Source organism: Pseudophryne corroboree, chromosome 2 (assembly GCF_028390025.1).
Source record: "Pseudophryne corroboree isolate aPseCor3 chromosome 2, aPseCor3.hap2, whole genome shotgun sequence".
NCBI classification, from domain to species: domain Eukaryota; kingdom Metazoa; phylum Chordata; class Amphibia; order Anura; family Myobatrachidae; genus Pseudophryne; species Pseudophryne corroboree.
In genome coordinates, this window is record NC_086445.1 from 448,832,663 (window position 1) to 448,844,508 (window position 11,846).

An 11,846-nucleotide genomic window follows, 5' to 3' on the forward strand; every position below is an offset into this window, starting at 1 on the left:
TACACTATATAGCAGCCTGGTCTGTGTAGCTCCGCCCCCTTCGGTCCCGTTTAGCCCCGCCCCTTCCATCCCATGTAGCTCCGCCCCCTTTGTCCCATACACAGCGCTGTCCTGTCACACAGGTGAGGGGAGGGAGGAGGATTTTAATGCTACAAGCGCCGCTGCCAGCAGCAGCAGTGGGGACAGGACGGCGCAGCAGGGAAGGAATGCAGAGCAGGGGGAGCGCCTCTCCGTCCAGCGCCTCCCTGCACTGCATCCCTTCGCTGAGCAGGTAGCGCCGGGCCTGGATGGGGCCCCCCTGAAGCTCGGGGCCCGGGAGGGTTGTCCCCTTTGACCCCCCCTGTCGCCGGGCCTACACACACACACACACACACACACATACCCACCACAAACTGGAACACTACCTCGGAATTCACATATACATCGATTTTATGCTCAAGTTAATGCCTTCAGTTAAAAAATGTCAGAAAGCAGATTGGTCACGGTGGCAGCAACTTTATACAATGCAGATTTGGGGCGGGATTATTTATTTATTACCAGTTATTTATATAGCGCACACATATTCCGCAGCGCTGTACAAAGAATATTTGGTCATTCACATCGGTTCCTGCCCCAGTGGAGCTTACAAGCTACTGTATATTACCTACCATATGTACACGCGCACACATTCATACTAGGGTTAATTTTTTGTTGGAATCCAATTAACCTACCAGTATATTTTTGGATTGTGGGAGGAAACCGGAGTACCCGGAGGAAACCTACGCAAGTACGGGGAGGATATACAAACTCCGCACAGGTAGAGCCATTGTGGGAATCGAACCCACAACCTCAGTGCTGTGAGGCAGTAATGCTAACCATTACACCATCCGTACTGCCCTGTGGATGTAATGAAGTCCAAGTTCGGCGGCCGTGCGGGATGGCAGCCGAACGCTAACATTTTTTTTAAAGGGGCAATCATGTACAAGGCATCCTGCACAGCCGCCAAACTCAGACTTCATTACATCCTGGCCATGGTCCCCAATTCTCAGACAGCCATCAGTGTTCTGATAATTCCTTCTGTATCCTTCTAACCAACCCGAGGTGTAAGGTTTGTGTGCAGCGAGGACACACAGAATGATGGGTTGGATGCTTTCCTATGCAGCTTAAGGGTCCATTCCAGTGACGTGTGGTAAGGTCAGTGGCTGGGGAGGCACTGACCAGAGATAGGGGAAGGCTGGGGGATAGTGTTAGAGACAGGACAATGAGAGTGCGGTCACACAGGGAGAGGAATAGGGGCTGAGAGAGGCGACTGGGTGTCAAAACATTACAATGACAGAGCAGTCTGTGGGGTAATAAAGTCAGAGACATGTAGTCACACATCGCGAGGAATAGGGGCATAGAGAGGACGGGGGGCAGGGCTGGCAACAGAAATCTTGGTTCCCACTACCTGGATAACTCTGCAGTCCCCCACCCACACATCCCTACCCCCTGTCGCTGTCACTACAAGTCCTTTTAGGGGAGCAGGAAGTGAGGAGAGAGACAGAGGGTGTCAGGGAGAGAACGAGGTATCATGGTGAAAGAGAGAAGAAAGGGGGGGGGGGGGTGTGTGTGTGTGTGTGTGTGTGTGTGTGTGTGTGTGTGTGTGTGTGAGAGAGAGAGAGACTAGAAAGAAATGGAAAGAGACATGGGTAGGTCAGGGATAGAGCAAAAGATAGAAAATGTGTCAGAGAGAGGGGAGTGAGCAGTAGTGAGAGTGTCAGGAAGGGAGAGAGAGAGAGAGAGGGGAGCAATAGAGAGTGAGTGTCTTGGAAAGAAAGAGGGGCGCAATATAGAGAGAGTGTGTCAGCGAAAGAAAGGAGGAGAGTATCAGAAGAGAGAGATAGAAAGAGGCAGTGGAACTCATTCAGAGATGGACGCAGATTGCTGCATATACAGTCATATCTGCGCCCAGCATGTGTAGTGCCACCTCATGATGCGTCTGCAACCCCTTGCAGCGCAGCCTGGAGCAACAGAAGGGAGTGTTATAGAGAGAGAGGGGTTAGGGAGAGGGACTGAGCAGGAGAGACAGTAACACTACCTGATTACACAACACTGATCACAGGTATGTCTTGTGGGCAGGCACTTCTTGGCATTAGGCCCCACTCCCCAAACACCCACGAATCGCGGCACTGCTCAGCAGCAGGAATACGGCCCTGATAAGGGGGGAGAAGCTGCAGCAGCCAGGTCTTACCTGTTCCATGAACCTGCAGCACTGGGGGGGGGGGGTCCTGTCAAGGCATCTGGTCCCTCACAAAGCTCTGGAATACACTGCAGGAAGGTGCAGCTGGACGGATCTAGCACTACAGGCAGCATCATGGTCACAGAGGAGCCATCAGCCGTGCCCCACCGATGGAGCTATGTAATGGGCAGATGTACAGTAGTGTTCACTCTAGGCTGTTTTAGCAGGGCGCCGCGCCCTGCCCGTTTTTTAGCAGGCAAAACCCGCCCTGCCCCTTTTGCGGCGCCCTGCTAGAACAGCCGCCCGCTTCCTGCCCTCCCGGCGTGTATAGATGCCGTGCGCATGCGTGCGGCATCCATTCACGCATTGGGAGAGGGCTGGGGGAAGCCCAGCACCGACGGAGGTGCTGGGCACGCCCCCAACAGTGCCGTCGCCGGCCACAGACGCTCTCTATAGTAGCATCTGTGGGCCGCACCGCCCCCTAAAATGACCTAGGCGTGGCCACGCCCCCTAATTTGCGTGGCCGCGCGCCCCCGGAGTCCGGCGCCCTGCCCCTTTTCACTCCTAGAGTGAACACTAGTACAGGGGCTGTTCGGGCAGGAAACCAGACAGTGATGATCCAGTGTAACCAAGCCTCCTTTTTCAGGCATCCAATCAGGGAGGGTCAGACAGCAGTGTCATTGAGGCAGAGTGTCAGCCCTGTCATTGAGGCAAAGTTAGAGGTGCCTCATCCCCTTGTTTTTTTCAATGGCCTTTTCCTGCCCGTAGCTGTGGCCCCGCCTCCTGCTTCATAAAGTTTATAGTTACCAGTAGGAGGCAGCGCTCTCGCCGCCTCCCATCCAGGTATTGCCAGGTTTTACGGCAAAAATGAGTAGATTAATACAAAAAAAGTCATTTATAACACAGAATCTCTGTTATAAATATCTTCTTTGTATTATTCTAATCAGATCGGAATTTGACAGGGGAGGCTCTGCCTCCCCTGACTGCACGTCTCTGGTCCATTCACACATTTAGATTTCATATGGTCGCACAAGCAACATATACATTAATGGAAAGATGTTCCCCGAGTTTTCATTTGTAAAACATACATTTCACTTTGTCTTTAGAAATACGTGTTGAAGATGCTAGATGTAGCTTATAAGAGTTTTGTAGGACCCACTACTCAAGTAGACACAAAATGATGGTGGAGTGGAGATGGAGTAGGGAGAGAGTGGATGAGTGAGAGAAGTGTTAATTTGATTTGGTACAGTTCATTACAGTATAGGCAGCCAGTGAAGAGACTGACAGAGGAGTGCAGCGGCGGAGAGGATGAATTGGAGAGGAGGGAGATGAGAGGAGTAGGTCAGACGGGTGGATAAATTATCATTGGGTTAGACTTTAAAAGCTTGAACAATAGTTTAGGTGGCATTCAGAATAAGAAAGAATCAAATCATATAAATGTTATGGAAGTAAAAGCAGCAGGACAGAGTGAAAAACTAAATGTGGAGGGAGAGAGATGGCGAAGTAAAGGATGACACCCAGACAGCGGACTCAGGAGACAGAAGTGGGAGGTGCTGCTATTGCTAATAAAGAGGGACATGGGTGGAGAAAAGGAGGACTTCAGAAGGGGAAAGACAATGAGTTCAGTTTTAGAGATGCTATTTTAGGTACCATGGGTCAACAGGCAGTTGGATATGCAGGAAAGGACAGAGGGTTAGAGATCATGGATGGAGATGTAAAGAAGGTACTATCAGCACAGAGGTGGTATTGGAGGCCAAGCATCTAGGAGGAGAACAGTGCTGACTTTCGTCTTATCAAGTGTAATAATTATTAACCGGTCTCTTAAATGTCATGAACATCTATAAACAACTTTTCACAAAATAAAGCCACATGACCACAGAAGAGATGCATTCTTGAACCCTCCTCTCCAAACCCTGACAATCTCTACGGTGTCTCACATCTAATACATCATCAAAATATACAGAGTTGTCCATCTTGCTAATGCTCCACTTTCAATTTCCGAAAAATATCCTTTGACACACTAATTTCTGAGGTTTCTGCCTTCACTGTGTTATAATAAGAAGCTTTTCTGCAGGCGACTAGGATAGACTGCTAGGCTGTTAAAGAGTTGGGATGGTGATACCCAAGGGGTTTACATCATCAAAAAGTAATAATTTGTGTCATTAAACACAGGCCTAGCCACCCCAAGGGATAATCTGACATTCTCCACCAGGGGTTCCAGAGTCAGCGTGAATATGTAGGGTGATAGGAGGCACCTGTTGCAGATGGGTGGAAATAAAGAGCAAATATAGATTCTAGGATTTCACACCAACAGCCAAATCTAATAAGCATATGTTGTTCCATGAAACCCCAGGATAGGCAAGTAATATGAATTACATAGGGAAAAAAATATATATTCCCCATAATCCGTGTTTTATAGCAAATCGTATTCAGGGATTTACCAATCTCAAAAAAACATCAATAAAACCTTATCTAATTTAAAAAATAAATAAAAATAAAACAAATGCTTGGTCGAGAAAAATAAATATATATGACTGCACACATTAGATAGGGCCTCCACAATAAGCACTCAAAGCCAACCTTTGCCCTAAATACCCCCTGAACATGCCCCCATAACCAGTGCACTTGCTGGGAATTATCAGTAGAGCATCATACTATTTGGCGCCTTCAGCCCTAGAGGGCAATGCAAAGCTTAACTCAACCTGGCAGCAGTTACACCTGCATTCGTGCATGGAATTACATGTGACTATATGCCTGTTATCCAAGTTGTACACATCTATGCATCTGAAAACTCCCCACAGCCCACAATTCCATCTACACATGCTCGATAAACGGAGTTGACTTGTGACAATCTGTTAAGTCTATTAACCCGCAAGTGGAGACGCAGCTGAGATGCACAGGACATGAAAATGCCCATACTTGTGTATACTTGGTGCAGTGCTCAAAGAAGAAAGACCCATCCTTCTCTGCATCAGCTCCCTAATATTCAGCATTGTGCACAAACATTACTACTACAATGATCAGAGCAATTATTGATCTTTTAGGATGGCATTCTTGTCTTGTTATCTTGTCTCTGACACTACAGATGGGAGCAACAACAGATCCGATCCGATTACTGATAAGATTTCCCTTCAATCTCCCCGGGAGCCCCTAGCACACAATTTGGAGTTTTAGGTGCATACGATGGAGCATACACTATCAATCGATTGTGTGGCTAACAAAAGCACATGATCACCTGGAAGGAAATGCCACTCAATAATGATGCTGATCATATACGATGCATTGTGTGTGCATAAAACAAGGTACGATGTGCATATGATTACGACGAATAATATGGGCTGCACATATGATCTGAGGATGCGACATATGGGTCCGCGCATCGCATTGTAATCATACCAACAAGGCGTACGATATACACAAAGAATCATACAACGCGTCTAAATCTTACATAACATGGTACTAGTGTATGGCCAACATTACACAACCATGCTTAAATTGACAAAATATGCATTATAAAAGCATAATTTTGATCTAATAGGTAAATAAGGGTCAGTAAGATTAAAGTAATTATGAATAGTAGAGAAATAACTAGTCATCTTTAACAACATACACAATACTTTCATTATTTCTCAGCTTATTAGTATGAAACTAATGTGGCAAAGGTCTGTGCAGGCAGCTGTGACAGAGAGACCTTATGACCCTACAGGCCTGATTACCAAGACAGTCATTTGCTAACCGTCAATGTGTAGAAGAGAAAGCATTCAGCCATAGAGTGTAGTGAAAGCATTCTGAAAATAGTCTTCAGCCCATAAGAAAGCCAAGGTTGCAGATGTCCTAGCAAAAGGACAAATGCATAATAACTAAGCAACATGTTCTGAAATGCAGCCATACTGTATGACTTGTTTTATCGGGTGGTCTTCAGTATGCCGACTGACAGGATCCCGGCGCACAGTATACCGGCGCCGGGATCCCGACAGCCGGCATACCGACACTTATTCTCCCTCGTGGGGGTCATAAGATAGCGTGGCACGCATAGCGCACCACCGTGCCCGTAACGTGGCAAGCGCAGCGAGCCCGCAAGGGGCTCATTTGCGCTCGCCAAACTGTCGGTAAGCCGGCGGTTGGGCTCCCGGAGCCGGTATGCTGGTCGCCGGGAGCCCGACCGCCGGCATACCACAGTGAACCCGTTCTATCATCTGGAGTTCTGCAAAGAGCTTTGCTGGCAGTACCCAAGAACAGGGATAAACATGTTGGGCCTCCTATATTAAGGGCCCTACACATTTCCCGATGCGCCGCCGAGGTGCCCGACGTCCGATCCGGCGGCGGGGGGGCAGTGACAGGGAGAGTGAAGTTTCTTCACTCCCCCCGTCACGCAGCTGCATTGAAGTGCAGGCAAATATGGACGAGATCGTCCATATTGGCCTGCATGCACAGCCGACGGGAGACCAGCGATGAACGAGCGCGGGGACGCGCATCGTTCATCGCTGGAGTCTCCACACTGAAAGATATGAACGAGTTCTCGTTCATTTATGAACGAGATCGTTCATATCTTTCAGAAAATCGGCCAGTGTGTAGGGCCTATTACTCTCAGGGTCCAATAATTCAGCATCTGACAGATGCAGACAACATTGTTAATAAACAATGATAAATAGTACGGTGTCTATTCATGAAGCAGTGAAAAGTGTGGAGAAGTGAGTCAGTGAAGAAGTTGCCCATGGCAACAAATCAGCTGCTCTCTATGATTTTATAGTATGCAAATTATAAATGTTACTTCAATGCAGATTGGTTCATCTCCACTGGCTCACTTCTCCACAGTCTTCACTGCTTCATGAATAGACCCCTATAGAACAGCTGCAGCAACAGTTTCTGTTTTTTAACCACCTGGGCTGCACAAGTCACTTTCCAGATCAGGCACAACTAGACAATTCATTTAAAAGCAAATGCTCTTTACAAAGGTGCATCATACTAAGAAAAAATTCTCACACACATTCATTATAGGGGGCATCATACTGAGCACATTACCACATACATTAAATGGGGTCATTATACTAAGCACGTTACCACATACAGAGTGCATCATACTGTGCCCATCACAGGGTGCATCATACAAGGTACATTACCACATACTGCACATTACAGGCTGCATAATACTGTGCCCATTACAGGGAGAATCATACAAGGCACATTACCTCATACATTAAAGGGGGCTTCACATACCCTCCAACATGACCCGCCCCACTAGGTACAAAATACTCTGTTTCTGGACTTCCCTCTTAATTTATTATTGCCATCACCTGTGAAGAAACAGCTTTCTTATCATGTAACTAGTTCAACACAGGTGATGGAAATCATAAATTAAGAGGGAATTCCAGAAAGAGAGCATTTTGTACCTAGTGGGGCGGGTCATGTTAGAGGGTCTGGCTTCATACTAAGCACATTACAGTGTGCATCATACTGAGAGCACATACAGAATACACACACACTGAAGGATGCATAACCCCAAGAGCACATTCCCTCACACAGCACAAGGTCCCGCATGCAGTAATGCGCGCACACACACTCCCTATACATGCTCAGACCCTGTGCCCCCTGCACCCCTGTCACACCCAGCCTGAGCCGCCACCCTCTCCTTTCTACAAGCCGCTGCATTAGCCCCTCAAGGCCCATTTCTTTACCTTCCGCCATGATGGGTCCGCCCGGGTGTTATCGCGAGAAGGGCGGGCGGGGTCGGGCAGATCCCGGTAGATGTGTCAGTGACAGAAATGAAAGCCATTGACTCTTTCGCTGCCTCCGTCCTTGGCTTTGCCACGCTCGAGCGCCCTCTAGAGGTGGAACTGAAAAGCAGCAACACCGGCGTCGCGAGCACAGCTACCGGATTGTTACTACTGGAGGAATGCTGCTCCCTGCACTGTACACTGGATATTGCACAGTGACTCAAAAGGCTTAGAAAATAGACCCCTCTGTTTGTTATGGCCCTTATCACGTGCATGTACATAAAAATAACCTCTTCATAAAAAATCAAACCAACCAGTGGGAGCTTTATCACCGGGGAGAGATAAAGTGGAGAGAGGTAAATTAGAAACCAACCAGCTCCTAACTGCCATGTTACAGGCGGTGTTTGATAAATGACAGGCGCAGATTAGTACTTTATCTACCTACTTTATCTCTCTCTAAGCTTTGATAAGTCCCCCCACCCAAACCTTTTCTACTGATGCATTAGATGAAAAAATAAAAACTTCCAATATTTATAGTAAATATGTCAGACTGAGACAAAATAGGCATCTCCCCAACCCATCAAAACTGTGCCACCTTCGTGGCTTGTCAGTATGAATTGTCCCACCTAAATTGGGGCCAATAGGCAAGTTTGTATTATAAACTATGAACTTGAGGACTCATCCTACTTGGCATTTTCTTATTAACTCTTCCCTGAGAGAATATCGCAAATGAGTTTCTACTGGCCACTATGGGAAAGGGGCACACATCATGGGACATGTCTTAGTGTCACGGGGTGTGCCACGCATCAACAGGGCATATCCACGAAGCACTTCCAAGTCTCAGCATGTCGCCAAGCAGAGTCTTTGAAAGCAGAGCTGCTTGGCTAGGCCGCGTAAGCAGAGGGCTACTAGAACCATGCAAAAGCATCGCCATTGTGCGATGCTTTTGCATGTCTGTTTGGAGGGGGGTCTGGATCCGGCATGCGGTGCCAGGGGCAAACGCAGGATTTACTGGGGGGGGGGGGGTTTCCGTAGAGGGGTGGTCTAAAGTATGCCAACTGTCGGGATACCGGCACACAGTATACCGGCGCCGGAATCCCGACAGCCGGCATACCGACATTTTTTTTCTCCCTCGTGGGGGTCCACGACCCCCCTGGAGGGAGAATAAAATAGCGTGGCGCGCGTAGCGCACCACCGTGCCCACAGCGTGGTAAGCGCAGCGAGCCCGCAAGGGGCTCATTTGCGCTTGCCACGCTGGCGGTCCCGGCGCCGGTATGATGGTCGCTGGGAGCCCGGCCGCTGGCATACCATACTACACCCCCGTACGGGTATACAATATGTATATATATATATATATATATTTCTCTGACGTCCTAGTGGATGCTGGGAACTCCGTAAGGACCATGGGGAATAGACGGGCTCCGCAGGAGACTGGGCACTCTAAAAGAAAGATTAGGTACTATCTGGTGTGCACTGGCTCCTCCCACTATAACCCTCCTCCAGACCTCAGTTAGATTTCTGTGCCCGGCCGAGCTGGATGCACACTAGGGGCTCTCCTGAGCTCCTAGAAAGAAAGTTTATTTTAGGTTTTTTATTTTACAGTGAGACCTGCTGGCAACAGGCTCACTGCATCGAGGGACTAAGGGGAGAAGAAGCGAACCTACCTGCTTGCAGCTAGCTTGGGCTTCTTAGGCTACTGGACACCATTAGCTCCAGAGGGATCGACCGCATGGAACTGGCCTTGGTGTTCGTTCCCGGAGCCGCGCCGCCGTCCCCCTTACAGAGCCAGAAGCAAGAAGAGGTCCGGAAAATCGGCGGCAGAAGACTTCGGTCTTCACCAAGGTAGCGCACAGCACTGCAGCTGTGCGCCATTGCTCCTCATGCACACCTCACACTCCGGTCACTGATGGGTGCAGGGCGCTGGGGGGGGCGCCCTGAGGGCAATATATGACACCTTGGCTGGCAAATCTACATCATATATAGTCCTAGAGGCTATATAGATGTAAAATTACCCCTGCCAGTATTCCAGAAAAAGCGGGAGAAAGTCAGCTGAAAAAGGGGCGGGGCTTCTCCCTCAGCACACTGGCGCCATTTTCTCTTCACAGTGCAGCTGGAAGACAGCTCCCCAGGCTCTCCCCTGTAGTTTTCAGACTCAAAGGGTTAAAAAGAGAGGGGGGGGGGCACAAAATTTAGGCGCAATATTGTATATACAAGCAGCTATTGGGAAAAATTCACTCAATAGTGTTAATCCCAAAATTATATAGCGCTCTGGTGTGTGCTGGCATACTCTCTCTCTGTCTCCCCAAAGGGCTGTGTGGGGTCCTGTCCTCAGTCAGAGCATTCCCTGTGTGTGTGTGCGGTGTGTCGGTACGGCTGTGTTGACACGTTTGATGAGGAGGCTTATGTGATGGCAGAGCAGATGCCGATAAATGTGATGTCGCCCCCTGTGGGGCCGACACCAGAGTGGATGGATAGGTGGAAGGTATAAACCGACAGTGTCAACTCCTTACATAAAAGGCTGGATGACGTAACAGCTATGGGACAGCCGGCTTCTCAGCCCGCACCTGCCCAGGCGTCTCAAAGGCCATCAGGGGCTCAAAAACGCCCGCTCTCTCAGATGGCAGACACAGATGTCGACACGGAGTCTGACTCCAGTGTCGACGAGGTTGAGACATATACACAATCCACTAGGAACATCCGTTACATGATCCCGGCAATAAAAAATGTGTTACACATTTCTGACATTAACCCAAGTACCACTAAAAAAGGGTTTTATGTTTGGGGAGAAAAAGCAGGCAGTGTTTTGTTCCCCCATCAAATGAGTGAATGAAGTGTGAAAAAGCGTGGGTTCCCCCGATAAGAAACTGGTAATTTCTAAAAAGTTACTGATGGCGTACCCTTTCCCGCCAGAGGATAAGTTACGCTGGGAGATAACCTCTAGGGTGGATAAGGCGCTCACACGTTTGTCAAAAAAGGTGGCACTGCCGTCTTAGGATACGGCCACTTTGAAGGTACCTGCTGATAAAAAGCAGGAGGCTATCCTGAAGTCTGTATTTACACACTCAGGTACTAGACTGAAACCTGCAGATAGTGCTGCTGCAGCGTGGTCTGTAACCCTGTCAAACAGGGATACTATTTTGCGAACATAAGACGTCGTCTTATATATGAGGGGTGCACAGAGGGATATTTTGCCGGCTGGCATCCAGAATTAATGCAATGTCCATTCTGTCAGGAGGGTATTAGAGACCCGACACTGGACAGGTGATGCTGACTTTAAAAGGCACATAGAGCCTTATAAGGGTGAGGAATTGTTTGGGGATGGTCTCTGGGACCTCGTATCCACAGCAACAGCTGGGAAGAAAATTTTTTACCTCAGGTTTCCTCACAGCCTAAGAAAGCACTGTATTATCAGGTACAGTCCTTTCGGCTTCAGAAAAGCAAGCGGGTCAAAGGCGCTTCCTTTCTGCACAGAGACGAGGGAAGAGGGAAAAAGCTGCACCAGTCAGCCAGTTCCCAGAATCAAAATTCTTCCCCCGCTTCCTCTGAGTCCACCGCATGACGCGGGGGCTCCACAGGCGTAGCCAGGTACGGCGAGGGGCCGCCTCAAAAATTTCAGCGATCAGTGGGCTCGCTCACAGGTGGATCCCTGGATCCTTCAAGTAGTATCTCAGGGGTACAAGCTGGAATTCGAGGCGTCTCCCCCCCGCCGTTTCCTCAAATCTGCCTTGCCGACAACTCCCTCAGGCAGGGAGGCTGTGCTAGAGGCAATTCACAAGCTGTATTCCCAGCAGGTGATAGTCAAGGTGCCCCTACTTCAACAAGGACGGGGTTACTATTCCACACTGTTTGTGGTACCGAAACCGGACGGTTCGGTGAGACCCATTTTAAATTTGAAATCCTTGAACACATACATAAAAAAATTCAAGTTCAAGATG

At 48.7% G+C, this 11,846-nt stretch overlaps 1 protein-coding gene across 2 annotated transcripts in view; it reads right to left on the minus strand.

Annotated features, from left to right (window-relative positions):
• ANKFY1 (ankyrin repeat and FYVE domain containing 1) overlaps positions 1–8,006 on the minus strand; it is a 249,891-nt gene extending 241,885 nt beyond the window's left edge. Inside the window, exon 1 of one of the 2 annotated variants that reach the window (XM_063953705.1) lies at positions 7,873–8,006. In XM_063953705.1, the coding sequence (XP_063809775.1) occupies positions 7,873–7,882 (10 nt within the window). In that variant the 5' untranslated portion in view covers positions 7,883–8,006. The other variant, XM_063953704.1, reaches the window with a different exon arrangement.
• Positions 8,007–11,846: the final 3,840 nt, after the last annotated feature.